General features: G+C 51.2%; 1 protein-coding gene across 2 annotated transcripts in view; it reads left to right on the top strand.

Annotated features, from left to right (window-relative positions):
• ptprub (protein tyrosine phosphatase receptor type Ub) overlaps positions 1-20,262 on the top strand; it is a 148,999-nt gene that overhangs the window by 62,688 nt on the left and 66,049 nt on the right. For both annotated transcript variants that reach the window (XM_084702325.1, XM_084702324.1), the window contains exon 3: positions 11,717-11,988. In XM_084702325.1, coding sequence (XP_084558451.1) covers positions 11,717-11,988 — 272 coding nt within the window. The remainder of the gene's footprint in view (positions 1-11,716; positions 11,989-20,262) is intronic.

Here is a 20,262-nt window from a genome sequence, read left to right as displayed (position 1 = left end):
CTAACTGGCTGGCTGGCAGGTTGACTAGCTGGCTAACTGGCTGGCTGGCAGGTTGACTAGCTGGCTAACTGCCTGGCAGGTTGACTAGCTGGCTAACTGGCTGGCTGGCAGGTTGACTAGCTGGCTAACTGGCTGGCTGGCAGGTTGACTAGCTGGCTAACTGGCTGGCTGGCAGGTTGACTAGCTGGCTAACTGGCTGGCTGGCAGGTTGACTAGCTGGCTAACTGGCTGGCTGGCAGGTTGACTAGCTGGCTAACTGGCTGGCAGGTTGGCCATCTGGCTAACTGTCTGGCTGGCAGGTTGACTAGCTGGCTAACTGGCTGGCTGGCAGGTTGGCTAGCTGTCTGGCTGGCAGGTTGACTAGCTGGCTAACTGGCTGGCAGGTTGACTAGCTGGCTAACTGGCTGGCTGGCAGGTTGACTAGCTGGCTAACTGGCTGGCAGGTTGACTAGCTGGCTAACTGGCTGACTGGCAGGTTGACTAGCTGGCTAACTGGCTGGCTGGCAGGTTGACTAGCTGGCTAACTGGCTGGCAGGTTGGCCATCTGGCTAACTGTCTGGCTGGCAGGTTGACTAGCTGGCTAACTGGCTGGCTGGCAGGTTGGCTAGCTGTCTGGCTGGCAGGTTGACTAGCTGGCTAACTGGCTGGCTGGCAGGTTGACTAGCTGGCTAACTGGCTGGCAGATTGACTAGCTGGCTAACTGGCTGACTGGCAGGTTGACTAGCTGGCTGACTGGCTGGCTGGCAGGTTGACTAGCTGGCTAACTGGCTGGCAGGCAGGTTGACTGGCTGGCAGGTTGACTAGCTGGCTAACTGGCTGGCAGGTTGACTAGCTGGCTAACTGGCTGACTGGCAGGTTGACTAGCTGGCTAACTGGCTGGCTGGCAGGTTGACTAGCTGGCTAACTGGCTGGCTGGCAGGTTGACTAGCTGGCTAACTGGCTGGCTGGCAGGTTGACTAGCTGGCTAACTGGCTGGCAGGTTGACTAGCTGGCTAACTGGCTGGCTGGCAGGTTGACTAGCTGGCTAACTGGCTGGCTGGCAGGTTGACTAGCTGGCTAACTGGCTGGCTGGCAGGTTGACTAGCTGGCTAACTGGCTGGCTGGCATATTGAATGGCTGTCTTGCTGGCAGGTTGGTAGACTCACTGCACACCAGGATGCCTTACATACCCCCACATCGTCATTTAGCAGACGCTCTTATCCAAAGTGACGTCCAAGAGAGAGTTTTACAAAGTGCATAGGTCACTGATAACAACAACAAGATAGCCCCAAACATTGCGGGTAGCCAAACATGAAGCATACATTGTGAAGCCAAATAAGTTCCAAAGGGAAGAACAATAAGAACATGTAGTTAGACAAGTTACAATTAAACAATTAAACAGCAAGAATCTCAAAAGCATATACTGTAGAAAGCACATAAAGATGATCAAGGACAGTAGTACATAGTTCTACAGTATTTCAGTGGTCAGAGTTACATCTCAGCTAACAGGCACGGTGAGCCAAATAGATGCTACGGTCTACTACAATGCTACTACAATACTACAAAAATACTAGAGTGTAGTACAATACTACAATACTACTACAGTGTACTACAATGCTGCACTAACACTACAATAATTCTACAGCGTACTGTAATACTACAATTGTACTTCAGTGTACTAGAACACTACAATAACACTACAATAATTCTAGAGTACTATAATACTACTATTATACTACAATAATTCTATGGACTACAATACTGCAATTATTCTACAGTAATACTACAGTGCAACACACAGAACACTGTTCATCTAGCCTTCTCCTCCTCGTCCTTTTCTGCGTCTCCTGTGCTGAGCATCCAAGAGCTGCTTAGAGGGCCTCTCTAAAGGTCAGCTCAAACAAGCTATTGAGAAAGCACCTTTCGTCCCCTCTGGCAAGAGGACAACAGCACTTGCTGATGTTGCCTTATCTTTCTTCAGCGCTGGAAGGCACAAGCTACCCGTGCACTGGAGCCCAACTTGTATTTCATTTATTATCCAGTCCAAGCTAGACCTTAGCTAACCCTCCACCCCCTTCCCACTGGCTTTTCATTCCGTGTGTGTGTGTGTGTGTGTGTGTAATAGACTGCCCCCCAGGGTCCTGGGTAATTGTCTTTTGGCTCTTTCTCCTTCAGGTGATAAAGACCTGGAGAGTGGCCAGTCTCAACACCTGCTCAGAATAGGAGTGTGCCGTCCAGTTCAGAGAGCTGGGATGAGGTGTCTGTGTGTTGAGAGAGAGAGAGAGAGAGAGAGAGAGAGAGAGAGAGAGAGAGAGAGAGAGAGAGAGAGAGAGAGAGAGAGAGAAGCGGGAGGAAGTGAACGGGCCTAGATTGACCCGTGGCTCCACAAAGGCTGGTTTCATTCCTCTCATCCTGTTGTCTGGAGGTCTGTTATCGCCGCTGTGGCTGAGAGCTCTCGGGAGCAGCGCAGTGCTCAGATGACGCGTCTGACTGGATGTGTCTTCGCATTCACTTTCAAAGTGCTGCGAATGAGATTGAGCCCGGAGGAAGGATGCTGTGTTGGGGACCTGAGGTCTGTTCCCCGAACACAGCACAGTGAAAGATAGAGGGTAGTAGAGAGAAGGGCAGAGGTGAAGACAGAGAGAGAGAGAGAGAGAGAGAGAGAGAGAGAGAGAGAGAGAGAGAGAGAGAGAGAGAGAGAGAGAGAGAGAGAGAGAGAGAGAGAGAGGGAGAGAGGGAGGGAGGGAGGGAGGGAGGGAGGGAGGGAGGGAGAGAGAGAGAGAGAGAGAGAGAGAGAGAGAGAGAGAGAGAGAGAGAGAGAGAGAGAGAGAGAGAGAGAAGGAGAAACAGATATATTGTGCTGTAGGCCTTTGGGAGACTATTAAATGTCTGTCAGGCTGGAAACCCCTTTGCCATTGGGAAATATCACAACGATCAGGGGCAAAGTGTTTTAAAGAACAGGGGATGATTCAGCTCAGTATTTCAAATAGGAGGAGGGATGTACCGGGTAGGAGGGGGAGATGCTTGATGGATGAGAGGCAACGGCGGCGAAAAGCGATAGGGACGCGGAGAAGAGCGAGACACGTAGAGATAGACGAAGCGTCGCAGTGATGGACCGAGTGTGGAGGGGGAGAATGAGATTAGGTTTCACACTTCAGGTGGTGTGCCGGAGCGGTTGGGGAGTGGAGAGCTAGTCAGTTCTCCTTGGCTCGGCGGGGAGGGGGCCCTTGGCGCCCTTATCGATCCGTGCCATGGAGACGACTGCGTGTGACACTATCGTAGGTTTGTGAGTGTGCCTGCGTGCCTTTTTTTTTCGACGACGGTATTGTAATGACTTCTCCACGAGCGGACAAAGGCGTGTGCTGGAAGATACAGACTCTGATGTGTAGGAACGGGATGTAAATAGAGAACAGTATGACGCCTGGGAAGTTTGGGACACATCCTTCTTCTCTTCTGCGTCTGGGATCCTCAGTCACAGCGTTGTCTGGGAGGTGATGAACACGTTGCTTCATTGTGGGGTGCGGCCGTTATTCTCTTCAACATGACGCACATTCGTTTTTCCAGTGAAAAAGAAAATGTCAGAAAAAGACAAAAACATAATTGAGGAATTATTTTCGAGGCTACATCCTCAGTGTCTGCAGAGATGGATTGGACTTTGCCGTCGTGTATTTTGCGGGGGCTAATACTGTGACAGTCATTCTTGAGTTCAGTTGGCGACGAACGCCGGTGTACCGCCCACACGTGTTGGAGGATCTTTTGGGGAGATCACTCGCCGAGCGGGGGGAGTGTGTGTTTATGGCTCCTGGCCTTTGCTCCTCTCCTGGGTCCTGACCCCTCCAAAGCCCCACGCTAGACTGGAGCATGTGAGCATTTGTGAAAACTCACTGTCCGTGACGAACAATATGGAAATCCGGTTCAAACAGCTCTGAGGTACAAGAGTGCCTGAGTGACCACTGACCCACAGAGGCGATGGCATCCACTTTGCGCCACATATGAAAGCAGGATTGGGGTGATGCCAGTGTGGAGTTAGGGAGGATGAGGTGACTGAGTTTGTGTGTGTGTGTGTGTGAGGGGGGGGGGAGTTGGGCGGGGGAGGGAGGGAGGTAAGGGGGGTGGCAGGGGTGCACCACAGTACTGAAACAAGGACATACATCTGTACAGACCGACAGACGTCTGCAGCCGTGACTCCAATGATGTTGAGTGAACCTCACAGCCTCGGCCCGTCCTCCTTCTGGAAGGAATAGAGAAAAGCTGGAGTGCTGACCGGGGGTGGGGGAGGGAGGGTATGCACAAATACAGCACAAACACATGCAGTAAAGGGAATATTTTGCCTTCTTGGCCAATAACAAGAGCCTCCTCTCCAATGCTCTGCTCTCCAATACTCTGCTCTGCTCTCCTCTCCCCTTCTCTCCTCTATTGCCTCTCCTTTTCCCTTCTCTTCTCTCCTCTCCTCTCTCTCTTCTTCTCTCCTCTCCTCTCCTCTCCTCTCCTCTCCTCTCCTCTCCCCTTCTCTCCTCTATTGCCTCTCCTTTCCCCTTCTCTTCTCTCCTCTCCTCTCTCTCTTCTTCTCTCCTCTCCTCTCCCCTTCTCTCCTCTCCTCTCCACTCCTCTCCTCTCCACTCCTCTCCTGTCCTGTCCTGTCCTCTCCTCTCCTCTCCTCTCCTCTCCTCTCCTCTCCTCTCCTCTCCTCTCCTCTCCTCTCCTCTCCTCTCCAATCCTATCCTATCCTCTCTCTCCTCTCCTCTCCTCTCCTCTCCTCTCCTCTCCTCTCCTCTCCTCTCCTCTCCTCTCCTCTCCTCTCCTCTCCTCTCCTCTCCTCTCCTCTCCTCTCTCTCCTCTCCTCTCCTCTCCTCTCCTCTCCTCTCCTCTCCTCTCCTCTCCTCTCCTCTCCTCTCCCCTTCTCTCCTCTATTGCCTCTCCTTTCCCCTTCTCTTCTCTCCTCTCCTCTCTCTCTTCTTCTCTCCTCTCCTCTCCCCTTCTCTCCTCTCCTCTCCACTCCTCTCCTCTCCACTCCTCTCCTGTCCTCTCCTCTCCTCTCCTCTCCTCTCCTCTCCAATCCTATCCTATCCTCTCTCTCCTCTCCTCTCCTCTCCTCTCCTCTCCTCTCCTCTCCTCTCCTCTCCTCTCCTCTCCTCTCCTCTCCTCTCCTCTCCTCTCCTCTCCTCTCTCTCCTCTCCTCTCCTCTCCTCTCCTCTCCCCTTCTCTCCTCTCTCCTCTCCTCTCCCCTTCTCTCCTCTCCTCTCCTTTCCACTTCCTTCATCTCCTCTCCTCTCCCCTTCTCTCCTCTCTTGCCTCTCCTTTTCCCTTCATCTCCTCTCCTCTCCCCTTCTCTCCTCTCCTCTCCTTTTCCCTTCTCTCCTCTCCCCTTCTCTCCTCTCCTCTCTATCCTCTCCTCTCTCCTCTCCCCTTCTCTCCTCTCCTGTCCCCGTCCTCTCCTCGCCATGGAGAGGCTGAAGGTTATAGTGGACAAAGACTGGCAGACAAATCGAGACGGCGCTAGCGAGCGTCCTCCGAGACAGGGACTGAGTCCCTGGTGACCTTCTGGCGAAGAGGGAGGAGACGACCGCTCCGGCTGGGAGCGAGGGAAGAGCATCAAGGCCAGAGTGCCACGAGAGCCTGAGCCGAACTATTAGGAGGAAACAGCACAGCCTGAGCCAGGAGTCCCTTTTAGAGGCTGCGAGAGAAGAGCTCCTATTGATCCAAATGTATTCCGAACTCCGATTTGCCCTCCAGTTCCTTATTCCGCGGTGATAGCCCGCCGTCTCCTGCTTTGTAGTCGGAGAGGAACAAAGTCGAGAAGGTCGTGAGGGGAGGAGAGGGGGAGTTTAAATGGAGGGGAAGGCCGAGGAAGATGTGCTTGTGGTGTGTGCCTTTGCTCGGCTGGTCTCTGCTCGTTCTCTGCTCTGCCCGTTGGTGGTAAGTCTGGCTGTCCTGTCGGCGCTGGCTTTAGTTCCAGGTTTTTTGAAGCACCATCCGGCTCTCGGCTTTGTGGTGACACTTGTTCTGTTCGTTATTTATTCCTTCTTATTGGCGGGGTCGTCTCTGTAACTCTCCACTCTCTCTCTCGACTTCTGTGTCTCTATCGGCCTCCCTCCCTCCCTCCCTCCCTCCCTCCCTCCCTCCCTCCCTCCCTCCCTCCCTCCCTCCCTCCCTCCCTCCCTCCCTCCCTCCCTCCCTCCCTCCCTCCCTCCCTCCCTCCCTCCCTCCCTCCCTCCCTCCCTCCCTCCCTCCCTCCCTCCCTCCCTCCCTCCCTCCCTCCATCCCTCCCTCCCTGTGGCAGGCCCCAGATAGCATCTCCTGCAGCTTGTGACCAGGGTTTGGATCTGCAGCACTCCAGAGGAATTATGATGTGCTGCATCAGTTCTAATCTTGTTATGGATGTTTCTGCGTCCTTGGAAGAGGTGGCAGGGGATGGATGTGGCTTTATCAGATTTCACAAGCCTTTGAAGCGTAATTCATGAAAGGTCATCATAATATTATACTGTTTTCGTGTGTGTGTGCGGAGAAGGCGTCGATGATGGGGGGTTTTGTTATATTTTAATGTTTAGGTCTGACTGTAAGAGATGTCAGATTTATTAGTCATTTCTGATGTACATGATGTATTGTGTACAGTGTTGCTATGTCTTTGATAAGGACCACATAAAAACAATAATTGTTTGTCTCGGTGCATAGGAGGCAAACAATTTAGTTCAGACCAGGGGCGTAGCCACGCAAAAACGAAAGTATCTCCGAAAAATTATTATATTAATGAGTTTAAAAAAAAAGATGCCTATCCGTATTTTTCTTGGCCTACCCAAAAATATTTTTCTGGCTACGCCCCTGGTTCAGACATGAAATAATGGGTCAACCCAGCTCTGCATGGACCTATATTTAAAACATGAGGTGAGACACTGTATTGCACTAACACCAGTAATATGGAAAGTAATTGTGTTGCCTCTTTGTCATGCTGTACAGTAGGTTATTCGCAGTGGTTCGTTAGAACAAAGACACGGTGTAATGGCGATAGGTGGTGGACTCAAAAGCACGACTCAGAATATTCACCCAAAAAAGGTTGTATTGGATTCAGAAGACTAGGCAGGGAATGACACGAGGTACAAAGACAAACTAGCAACGAGAGATAGAAACACAAGGGCTAAATACACTGGGGCTCGATTGAAAACAGGTGCTGTCAATCAGGGCTGGGGAGGTCAATCACAGGCAGGGTAGGAGACACTGAAATGAGAGGAGAGGTAAGTACACACACAGAAAGAACCAAGACATGACCTAGGTCCTAGGGAGTGGGGCGGAACCTGACTCATGGGCCATTAACTAGTGTTGACAGGGAGGAAAAAACGTGCAAGATTGCAACAGTTTTCCCACAAACCAGCCTGTCAAATGGTAATGAATAACATTGTGTAATAGTGTATAATCTTCCTTTCTAACCCTAAAAAGTTTTACGGCTAAATGATGGTGACTGCAGTATTGAGTCCTTATTTCAGAGTCTGATGAATATGTATAACCTTTGATAGACGGAACATGAATTATTCATCTGACAATTTGACGTTAATAACAGAGATTGCTGAGGAGATGGATAAAATCTATCGCAACGTTTTATTGAGGAAACTCTCGATGCCTATCAAAAACCTTTTACATTAGTAAAAGTTAATTTTCTGCGTGTCGCAACCACACGTTTATCGTTTTCACAGAACAGGCATTCATGAGAACGGTTGGTTTGTCAAAAGTCAATGTTTGACCAATGAACTGACAAGGCAGAATGGCTTTCAGCCTACAGAGTACACGACCTGTCATGTTGTATCAGCCAGCTAAGAAAAGTCAAATACTATACATGTGTACTCACAGTTTTACACTGGATACATCATGTATCATTGTAAAACATGTTAATGAGACACGTTGGAAATGTTGACTTGGAGCAGCACATGAGTAAAAGATATTAAAAAAAATATACAGTATATAAACCTGTGTTTTCAAACCACTGGAATGTTGTCAAACATGGCATGAATAGACTAGTCCCAATTGTATGTTATTCAAGTTCATAGCCAGACAGCTGATAGAGATGAAGTCTGACGTCTCCGACTGTGGTGGTCTTTTACAGAGGAGCTCCACTCTGCTCTCACGAAGAGGGCACGAGCGAGTGTTCGGTGTGTTTAAAGGCTAACCTGGGAATGTCACGCTGACCTCTATCTCTCTGTAATGAGTAGTCGGGGGGGGGAGCAGAACAAAAAAGACAGCATCCATTTTAAGCTCCCGTGCTTCTCCATCCTCTGAAGAAGCGGTTGTTCAGGATGAATAGAGCTGGAGTCAGAGATAAATGGATAGGGCTGAAGGTTACGGCGTATTAAAGCTTCGTCTCGGCGTGCTAGCTAGCTCGAAGATCATTTTACCGTCGGGCCTTGGGGGCCAAGACAAGGTCGTTAACACAGGTCAGCACTTCGTCAGTGGCTCTGAACGATTCACAACGTCGACGGCAACCACAACAACGACAGCAGTTAACAGCAATGTTGTAAAGTCCTGACACGGCCGCGTCTGACCCGAGAGTCTCGCCTTCCCTCCTTCCCTCCTTCCCTCCTTCCCTCCTTCCCTCCTTCCCTCCTTCCCTCCCTCCCTCCCTCCCTCCCTCCCTCCCTCCCTCCCTCCCTCCCTCCCTCCCTCCCTCCCTCCCTCCCTCCCTCCCTCCCTCCCTCCCTCCCTCCCTCCCTCCCTCCCTCCCTCCCTCCCTCCCTCCTTCCCTCCTTCCCTCCCTCCCTCCCTCCCTCCCTCCCTCCCTCCCTCCCTCCCTCCCTCCCTCCCTCCCTCCCTCCCTCCCCCCCCACCCCTCCCCCCCCCCTCCCTCCCCCCTCCCCACCCCTCCCTCCCTCGCATGGCGCCCCCGCCGTTCGCTCACTTCCTGCCTCTCTCGTGTCGCCGTCGTGGCTCTTCGCTCTCCCCTCTCCCGCTCGTCCTGATGGGCATCATGCAGGGTGCTCGGGCGGAGCGCCATGGTGGACAGACCCACTGGACCCTGCTCCTCTGCCTTGCCCGCCCGCCAGAAATACCCCACCTCTGTTGCAGAGGGCACGGTTCGGAAGCGGCGAAGTTCCCAAGAGGATGTGCTCCAGTGAGAGGGAGGCTTCCAACCACTCCTGTTACACAACGAAGGGCACCTTATGTGAGCCACATGTTAACAATACAAATTGAAGGTTTTGGTGGGTCCAGAGCTGCGCAAACGCCTACAACATTTTATGCCGACTGAATGCCAATGTGCCTCCAGTGTTTGCTACCACATGCCAGGAAATACTTCATGTATATTATGTATATTTTTTGACATAAATACATAAAAATGAAGTGCACGTTTGCCTACATTTTGCTTGCGAATATGATCGGATGCCCCAGATCATGCTGAATCCCAAACGGAAGGAAGAGCGACACTAATGAACACAGAGTTGTGTGTTTCGTCATTCGGTTCAATCGGGTCAACGGAAACATGGGTTCTTAGCTAATACACAACAAAGAGGGTCACCCTACTCCCACACACACACACACACACACACACACGCACACACACACGCCACACAAGCACTCCTTCTGGTAGGAGAATCCGCTCTGAGAGATCTCATTAAGCTGTGCGCCTCGAGAGTGCCGAGAGCTCCACCCCAGGAGAGAACGCACGACTCAGGAGCCCTGGGGGCCCCCTGGCCCCCCCTGGCCCCCCTGGCCCCCCCTGGCCCCCCCCTGCCAGTGTGGACCCCAGGCCAGGGATACCATGGGCCCCCCTCCCCCACATCTGTCTAACCCGGGGGGGGGGGGGGGGGCAGATGTGTCACTCCTCATTACAGGGGATGTCAGTCAGGAGCAGAAAGTGAAGGGGCCACCCCTCCCACACACACAGACACACACAGACACATACCACACACACACCACCGACACACACAGACACATACCACACACACACCACCGACACACACACACACACATACCACACACACACACATACCACACACACACACATACCACACACACACCACCGACACACACGAACATGCAACGCGCGCACAAGCACGCACACAAACACACGCATGCAACGCGCACACACACACACACCACACCCGCGCACACACGCACACCACCCACAAACACGCGCGCTCCTCTCGCCCCTCGAGAGGAATTACAAGTAGGCATGTTGGGAAGTCCCGTCGCATGTTGTGAGCTGGTGGCGTTGGCGAGTCGCCGCTCGACGTCGTGCTGTGTTTTCCTCAGGCTGGGGAAAGAGGCCTGGATAACTCCGCCAGGCTTTTCGTGCGGCCCTCTCTGCAGCTTGCGTGCCCGCCTGTCTCCTTAGATATCTCACACTCATCTCCGTACGCTCCCGTCCGTGGTCGAGGGACCTTTTCCAGTCCCTCTGACGGATGATTCACGGTCACATTCAGTTCGGAGCCTCAGCAGTGAACACAGTTGTCTGGAGATCCTGGTATCAAGGCTGCGTTAGGCTGTCTGACTTCTTATCCAGTCCACCCTCGACAGGCAGGAAAACAAAGACCTCGCGAGACAAAGGCGCGATTCTCGTCAATGTGGGAATGCAGGAGTTCACCTTGCTGGGGGTACATACTAGATCCCCCCTCTGGGGTTCTGCTGTGAGAGTGGGGTGCATTTGTTTGCGTCAGGGCATGAAGGTTCTTTATGCGCGCAGCTGTATTTTCTGGAACACTGCAGCTGTCTTTGCCTGAAGGTTAGCATTTCCTATTCTCTGTGTCGAGAACTGGATAACCTTTGTATTATTGGAGACTTGCTGAGGAGCTGTGGTCTTCACATCCCTCTCTTTCTGTGTATTCCTCTCTCTCCTACTCTCTCCTTCTCCTGCTCTCTCTCTCCTACTCTCTCTCTCTCCTGCTCTCTCTCTCCTACTCTCTCCTTCTCCTGGTTTCTCTCTCCTACTCTCTCCTTCTCCTGCTCTCTCTCTCTCTCTCCTGCTCTCTCTCTCCTACTCTCTCCTTCTCCTGCTCTCTCTCTCTCTCTCCTGCTCTCTCTCTCCTGCTCTCTCTCTCCTGCTCTCTCTCCTGCTCTCTCTCTCTCTCTCTCTCTGTCTCTTTCTGTCTCTGTCTTTCTGTTTGTCTGACAGCATGAATTCTGTATCTCTCTGCCCCTCCTCCTCTCTCTCTCTCCTGCTCTCTCTCTCCTGCTCTCTCTCCTGCTCTCTCTCTCTCCTGCTCTCTCTCCTGCTCTCTCTCTCTCTCTCTCTCTCTCTCTCTCTCTCTCTCTCTCTGTCTCTCTCTCTGTCTCTTTCTGTCTCTGTCTTTCTGTTTGTCTGACAGCATGAATTCTGTATCTCTCTGCCCCTCCTCCTCTCTCTCTCTCTCTCTCTCCTTCTTTTTCTACTCTAAGAGAGGTTTGCCAGAGGGAGAGGTTTTCCAACTGTGAACTGTTGTCTTAGTGCGAATGTCAGAGCCACACACAGCACACAGCCTTTGAAGGGTCCAGAATCTCTCTCTGCTGGCTATTTAATCATGCCAACAATGATTCTCAGAAGAGCTTTCACTGTGATCTTTTGATTCTGTTCCAGCAGAACTGGAGTGCATAAAGCATGCGTCAAACACTGTGACTTCACGTGGCTTTGAAAAGTCGACTTTTTGGCCATTTCTTGGTACCACGCGCGCCGTCATTCGCCGTCGCTCTCCGCAGTTTCTTTTTGGAAGACGACATGGATGGCCCGCATCCTCCCCGACCGTGGCCTAACCTCTCCACCTCTCCCCTCTGCTTCCTCCAGGGTCCTACATGCTGGTGAACTCTTCCCAGCATGCCGCGGGCCACCGCGCCCAGTTCCTGCTGCAGACGCTGAGCGAGAACGACACGCACTGCGTCCAGTTCAGCTACTTCCTGTACAGCCGCGACGGCCACAGTCCGGGGGCCCTGCGCGCCTACGTGAGGGTGAACGGCGGCCCGCCGGGGAGCCCCGTCTGGAACGTCTCCGGCTCCCACGGCCGGCAGTGGCACCAGGTGGAGCTGGCGGTCAGCACCTTCTGGCCCAGTGAGTACCAGGTATGGACCTCAGCACAACCGCACCGCAACACTTTATTCCGGTTCTTATTTTATTCCGAGGAAAATGTGAAACCGTACGTTGATGTCTGCCCACCATACGCCCAGGGAAGGGACCACTGCGGGGAACACCTCAGTATCATTGTTATTATTATTAGTTTGAAATGATCTATTATATTGATCTAGCCACCACGTCCCTATAAAGCTACAGAACTGAACACTGCAGTGGTGTAACACCTCAATATTATTATTGTTATAATTTTTTTTTGAAATGTTCCACTATGATACCTACCACCATATTCCCATACACCCATGGAACCAACCACGGCAGTACTCTAACAACTAAATATTATTATTAGTTTCTTTAAAATGCTCTATCATATTTATTATTATATAAATAATATATTATAATATGATCATATATATGCTTATTTCCCAGCATATTCCCACACATCCATAGTACTGGCTTCTGCTCTACTGTAACTCCTGTTTGTTATTAGTGTCATTATTTTATTTAAAACGCTCTATCATAATTATATCTTCCAGCATCTCTTTGTTTACCCATGGACAAGCCACTACGGGACTTTAACACCATAGTATTATGAATATTATAATTTTTTTTAATAAAAAAATGAGTTACCACCATAGGGATGTGTTCCAGCATCTCCCTGTTTACCCAGGATACGTTAGGCGACTGCAGTACTGTTAAATAGTTGTTCAACTTTATTGATATCATTGCCACCTGGGGCACGGTAGGTCCCTGGTTTGGAAACATATCTGAGGGGGCGTAGCTGCGTGCGACAGAACGACACCACGCCGTACAGCAGCAGATCTGATGAGCCAGCAGTGTGTTACCCACACACACATTGTGCCTCAAGGTGACCTCTTTGTTAATTACATGTCAATCTCTCTCAGTTTAATTATCATTGATTCCCAGATGAATGTAGACTAGGTTAGTGCCACAGGGTCTGCTCACGCATGCACGGCTGTCATGCAGACTGGCCCAGCCCCCGGTCGGTTATGGACACCAGCATGACTGTGGTGTCGTCGTCCCCCACCCCCTCCGCCCCACCCCCTCCGCCCCACCCCCTCCGCCCCACCCCCTCCGCCCCATCCCCCACGCCTTGTATGCCCCTCCCCCCCATGCCGACTCGCCCGCCCCCGACTCTGAGCCCAGTTGACTGGCAGCGGCGTGGGTGACCAGGTGCCTACCATCTTGCCTCGGATGGCTCGAGCGATCGGCCATTGCTCGGTCCCCGTCCATAAATCCCATTTCTGTTTTCTGCAAACTCTGCGGAGCTGTCAAAAAGCAATTAAGTTGAGTAGTGTGCGTTTTTACCGAGAACTGTCAATCGCTCCGGCGTAATTAACTTCCACGTGGCCTTGCTGGATGTGACCTTCATGTGTAAATAATAGGCCTGCTTTGTACAAACAGCACTCTGAGGTAGGATGACACTGTTCAGCCAGATGCACAATTCTTGACAATAAGAGGTATTTAAGCCTGACGGTGACACACTTAACACACACACTAAACACACACGCACACACACGCAGACATGGCTCAAAAGCACACACGCAAACATACACACACAAAAGCGGGCGCAGTTGTCTAGCGTGTGGGCCGTGGGCCAGGGGAAAATGACCTCGATAATGGCTGACGAACGCAAAGCGCTGACGAGCCTGCTCTTTCCCTCAACTTTATATTTGCGCTGGGAGCCATCTCAGTAAATATATCAGTACATGAGAGGATTACGAGCTTGCCTGATCAATGCCGCTGCCAATCACATCGCCCTCTCTGCCCACATGACCACCAGCGGGGCTCTCGGGGGGGAGAACGATTCATCAAGTCACTTTAACAGCCAGTAATGTGGCCATGGCAGGTTCCCTCTGCACAAGGAGTTTGAGTAACCGCCAGAATGACACTTCTCGGGCCTCATTTCTCCCACCCTGTTCTTTTTTTGCCACGTCCCTCCTGCCTGTTTACTTTTCACTCTCCTTTTTTTTCCCTCCTTCTCCTCCGGTCGTCCGTCAGGAGCCGAAAAAGTTCTCTGTCTTGGTTGAGCATCCCCCCCCCTCGTCTCCTCGCTCCTGTCTAAGGACGGTTGGCGTCTAACTTTATTGGCGTCTAGGAAGCCTCACAGCTGCCTGGTAGAGCGGTCTGGCCTGTCAGGCCTGCGAGGGGTAGGCTTCCGTCAGAGAGGAGACGATCATGGACAGGTGAGGCAGAGTGGATGACTCAGGACGGGCCAGCGAGGGCAGATGAGATGAAAGGCAACACCAGGCTTTAGCGGCGGGGCCTGTCGAGCGCTCTCTTTGAACCGGCTGAATGCGCGAGCGCCAGTCTTGTTGCGCGCGGGCAGACGCGGAACGACTCGGCAGGGTTTTGAGCCGAGTGTCCAAACCACGTCGGAGCGACGCCGACGTGCCTTCACTTTTTCTGTGCTTCCGTCCCTTCGTTGGCGGGGGGGTCTATTTTCTGCCTCTCCCGCGTATCCCTCCGCCCACCCACCTCAGTGCACAGAGGAGTGACCTTATGCTAATGTTTTCTACCTCACAAAGACTGCAAGAGACAGAGCAAACAGCTCCCACCAAGTCACTCCTCCAACACGGCTTACACTGCTAATCCCCCCAGCAGCCTTTTCAAGCTCCCATCCCCGTGAATGAGGAGGCTGTGACTCGCAACTTACCGGCGCTTTCCGGCACACCCTCCGGAGGGGTGGGGGTTGGTTGTAGTTAGGCAGGACCTGTTTCGATGTATGGGTGTAGGCGACAGCAATGGTCGTCGTTAGCAATGGTTCTGGATACAATGAAATATATATACATATATATATATATATATATATATAAAATTCAGTGTTTTAGATAAACAAGTGAGGGAAAAGCTAAGCTGGAGGGAGTCAAACAGAGTTTGAGCCAGATCCGATATGCCTCTGAGGGAATGTCTTGTTATCCACCAGGGGCTTTTAGCTCAAAAGTATGTTCACTGCAACCCGTGTGACTTGAAATATTAAAGGGCTTTTGCTTACGGGAGCCCTGCAGCAAGCTTAATGGTATCTCGTTGGATTTGAAAGGATAGGCAGGCAGATTTTCTCTGTGGCCCCTCAGACTGAGGTCTAGCCTTTGAAGCAGAGATGGAAAAAAATATCACGCTGCTTCTTCTGTGCCACATATACAATGTAGTAAATAACCTCTCCGCGATAACACATGGAGGTCTTTGCATACCATTTAAATCTCATCGCCCAAAGACTCCATCACCACGGTGACACTCGGTGCTTTGATCACAACCCAGGAACGGCACGTGGAGCCTCCTCACATTGGGATTCCAGAAGATTCTCTGCCACGCGTACGGTTTTCCGTTATTATTCAACGGAACAACCGGTGTCTGATTGGTTGAAGGATGTCCTCAATACGCCTCCCCTCAGCGACTGCGCAGCCAATCGGTTTGGAGCAAAAGACTGTCATTAACTGTTGTTAATGCCAAGAAGAGGGTAGTGTTTGTGGCTCTGTTGTAAACAACTTCAATTGTAGTCAATTGCAACTTCAAAAGTAGTGTGGAAATGACTTTTTTGGCAAAGCATGTGTCGAGAGAGTGTTAGGTTTGATGGTGTGACTGTGCACCACAATGCAACCATCCATGAGAGACTGAAAATTAGGCCACGGTACAGTATGAGAGCCATCCATGCAGGCTTTGTAATGTATGGCTAGAATTAAATCCCTTCAACCTCATTACAATTATACACTGTCAAGGTTGTTTGATTCCGCGCATGGATAGAGAAGGTTTAAAACCGGCGCTCCCAATATTTATGTCTGCAACATAAAACAGGGTCTGAACTGTGGAATGTAATTAAAAAACAGTCCGTCTGAGCTTGTCTCTGTTAATCACCGACGCAAAGAGGATTAATTTGTTGAAAACCCGCATCCATCTTATCATTTGCCAGTCTAGCGATATGCACTGTGATGTTTCCCACCTTTTACTTGTTCAAGCTTCAGAATCCTTCCCCCCCCCCCCTCTATTTAGTTTGTTGTTTATGTTGTTGTTTAAATAGCTGGTTAGCATGCAGGAAAACAGACTTGTTATTGTTGTTGTTATGTTGTTATGTGACAAGATTACCTTCCATATTAACGTCACCGTGGTGACAAATCGCGTCTCCCTCTCTCCCACGGCAGAACCGCCCGGCATCGGGGGAGGGTGAGCAGAGGTTCTGAGGAGAACCGAGAAGAGATCACCTTGAGTCCGAAAATATTTGATTTGAGATCTCCCCCGACTCGGGGATGTGCTCAGCCCTATATTTCTCCCTCTTATTGGGAGAGGTGTCTGAGATAGCTGGGCCCCTTGTCATCAAATATTAAAGATGTTATCTGCTCCTCCTCGTCTGCCAGTCAGGACTGGGGATCTGCTCTTTCAGTCTCTCCTCCTTTCTCTCCTGGTGTGCTATTCTCACCGTTTTCCCTCTCTCGTCTTTAGCTCGCGGCGCGTCTTGTGTTTGGTCGCCCGTCTTCACCCATCGCCATGTTTTTCTCCCTCTCATTCGTTCCTCTTTTCTTGGGCTTCTCGGAAGGGAACACCCCAAGCTGTCATCCCCCGCAGCCCTGTGAAGGGCTGACTCCATGGCTCGCCTCGGAAAGAGACGGAGGGTTTACGGAAGACTCCCTAACGCCCCCGGTTTCTCTGCCGTCCTCTGTCTTTGGTCGGCTCCTCCATCTACTCACACCCGCCTAACCCATCACCCGTCTCCTTGTCGTCCCTCTCGATCAATCTGCCAGACTCACCGCTCTCTAATAAGTAGATGAGGCGCACACGGATGAGGAAATGAGGTTGAGGATATCGAATAAACTCACACCCCTTGAAATCCACAATTGTTTCGTTCCGTCTTGCTCGTCGTGGCTCCGTTCGCTCTTCCGCCACGTACCGCCGGACAGACACGTGAGAGGATGTTCTTTGCTTTCTGAACGTCATCTGAGAACGGGCCCCAGCCCCAGGGAGCCCCAGCCCCAGGGAGCCCCAGCCCCAGGGAGCCCCAGCCCCAGGGAGCCCCAGCCCCAGTGTCTCCCCCGTCTGAACCCTGTGATCTGCTCCCGCGTTGTCCTGCCGGGCAGATTAACGCCCGGCTGGGTGACCTTTCGTCTGCTAGTATTTAAGAAGCCTCTTCTCATCGCTGGCGGGGGTTTCGTGTTGAGTGCAAGGCCTTGGCTCCTAAATGGCTTCTCTGGACCACAAAAAGGGGAGGTGGAGGCTGGAGTTTTATACCACCGAATAAATTGTCTCTTGATTTGTATGTATTACAGCCGCCTCGAAAGTCCGGTGTTATAGCGTTATTTAATACGTTCTCGTAATGTGCATTTTATTTCGCTCATAAATCACCAAATGGCAGACTTGTAATTTTTCCAGTACCAAGCATTTCTATTTTTTCCCTTAAAAGTGAAGTGAGCACTGATTAGACTAAACCCTATGCTTAGGGAAAGTTTCATTGGGAAAGTGGCCTTGAGTTAAACCCAGAAAGGTTGTTTATTGAAACAAATGCTTTGAATGTCTCCCTCTTTATTACCTGCGGTCCTAATGGCTGAGACAATTAAAGATTAGCCGGCGATCAATCTCTCATTGAGTGCTTTAGTCTGGCACAGACTAATGGCACCTTCAATTTAGCTCCCCAGGTATTTATTTGTTGTCTTCCGTAAAGTGTGATCAGTCTGTGAGGTTTATTGGAACATCTTCTCTAAAATGGCTTTTATCTGCTCACTCTCCTGCTGAACACCTTTCTCTGAGAACGAGCACAAAAGCCATGGTGACTTAGCATGTCATCAGACCATGACACACACACAGACACACACACAGACACACACACACACAACCCCCGCGCACACACACTCTTTAAGAAAGCCGACCGTCTGGAAAAGAGAAAATGAGAAATGATGAAAAACAGCGGATGTTAATGTAATCCCCTGTATGAACCGTGGCACTGTGTGCCAGCTCAGGTTTCAGGGGCGCGCAGGACCAGAAAGGAGCAGCACCAAGGCCTCCAGCAGGTGATTACGTGTGGTGTGCTTCCTAAAGCCAGACCCACAGAGACAGCCAGAACAGGGTCCAACTCAATCAACCCCGGCTGAAAGACCTGGCCCCCTCTCCCCCTTTACACTTCTCCTAATCTCCACCTCTCAATCTCTCCTACTCTCCTCCTCCCTCCTCCCCCCTCCCCTTCTCTCCACCTCCCCTCCTCCCCTTTTCTCCACATCTCCATCGTTCCTCCTCTCCACCTCTCCTCCTCTCCACCTCTCCTTCTCCTTACCTCTCCTTCTCTCCACCGTTCCCCCTCTTCACCTCCCCACCACTCCACCCATCCACCTCTCTGCATCGCCCACTCTCCCCCTCGTCTCCCCTCTCCCCGGCCCCCTCACTCGGCCTGGCTCTCAAGGGTCTGGGTTTCAGTTGACCCCAATCTCTGCCGGTCCCATCCAATCCTGGCTCGGTGGCTGACCCAGGGGTCAGAGTGTGACTCAAGCCGTTGTCACGCTAGTTGTTGGTGTAATAGAAGCTCTCTCTCGGTCAACGCCCCAGGGAAACCCCACCAGCTTTATCTCCCGACTAACCACAGCAGCTCTCTGGGGCAGAGGTCTTGATGAGGTGTTGAGAAGGTGAGGTTGTTGTGGTTTGAAACCATAGCAGAGTGCCACCTGGGACATCATCTGGGTATCATAGCTGTCCACCGAAAACTGAAGCGGCTACATGGCATGAAGGCTGGATCTTTCCGTAACTCAAACCTTTTATCCGTAGCAAACAAGATAATCTTGACTTCAGTTTTGACCTTCATGTTTCCCAGCAAGAGGATAAGCTGGTCGCGCATCTGGAATCATTTGAATACTTTACACCCACGCAAATGACACACAACGGCGAGGTTTTAAGCCACTTTGGACATGCCAGCCTGAAGTCCTCGTGATGGGAATCGTACGCTTGGATCATGTTGTGCAGGACAGGTCGTCCTGACTTCTGGGGGGAGCACGGTCCTGGCCCAGGCAGTCCCCGGTAGCCGCCTCACTATTACCTGGCTGCTGATGGCGTATTGATTGGCTTTCAGCTCCACAGGCGGCGTCCAGCTTGCTGTTTCTCTGCTGTCCGCTGGTGGTCTGTCCCCAGAGGAACACCACTCTCTGCCGGCTGTATTTTCGGGCTGTTAAGGCCTTTGAGCTGTTTACGACCTGAATGCTGGATCAGGGTTCACGAGTCAGAGCACAATGCACCTTTCGGAGGGAAGAAGCCATTTCTCCTCCAAACCTCAGGGGCACCGAACAGACAGATCCATCTATGGACTACCTCTGCCCTCGTATTTCTCTCTCTCTCTCTCTCTCTCTCTCTCTCTCTCTCTCTCTCTCTCTCTCTCTCTCTCTCTCTCTCTCTCTCTCTCTCTCTCTCTCTCTCTCTCTCTCTCTCTCTCTCTCTCTCTCTCTCTCTCTCTCTCTCTCTCTCTCTCTCTCTCTCTCTCTCTCTCTCTCTCTCTCTCTCTCTCTCTCTCTCTCTCTCTCTCTCTCTCTCTCTCTCTCTCTCTCTCTCTCTCTCTCTCTCTCTCTCTCTCTCTCTCTCTCTCTCTCTCTCAGTTCAGTTCAAAGGGCTTTATTGGCATGAAAAACAACAATTGTTCATATTGCCAAAGCAACGGTAGGATTACAGAAATATTATTCAATCATGGCCTTATATATATATTTATAAATAGATACACACACGTATGTATATATACACATATATATACACATACATATATACATATGCATACGCATACACACGTGCATACACACCCGCACGCATATATACACACGTATATACCCACACATACACATACCCACGCTCATACACTAGGTTATATAATGATAATAATAGTAAAAAAATCAATCACATCTCTCTCTCTCTCTCTCTCTCTCTCTCTCTCTCTCTCTGTCTCTCTGTCTCTCTGTCTCTATATCTCTCTGTCTCTGTCTCTGTCTCTTTCTCTCTCTGTCTCTCTCTCTCTCTCTCTCTCTCTCTCTCTCTCTCTCTCTCTCTCTCTCTCTCTCTCTCTCTCTCTCTCTCTCTGTCTCTATGTCTCTATGTCTCTCTCGCTGTCTCTCTCTCTCTCTCTGTCTCTCTCTCTCTCTCTCTCTGTCTCTCTGTCTCTATGTCTCTATGTCTCTCTCTCTGTCTCTCTCTCTCTGTCTCTCTGTCTCTCTCTCTCTATCTCTCTCTCTCTGTCTCTCTGTCTCTATATCTCTCTGTCTCTTTCTCTCCCTGTCACTCTCTCTTTCTCTCTCTCT

Source organism: Hypomesus nipponensis, chromosome 2 (assembly GCF_054491055.1).
Source record: "Hypomesus nipponensis isolate SF chromosome 2, ASM5449105v1, whole genome shotgun sequence".
Taxonomy (NCBI): domain Eukaryota; kingdom Metazoa; phylum Chordata; class Actinopteri; order Osmeriformes; family Osmeridae; genus Hypomesus; species Hypomesus nipponensis.
The sequence above is the reverse complement of the archived record's forward strand: the minus strand, read 5'-3'. Positions and strand labels throughout refer to the sequence as shown.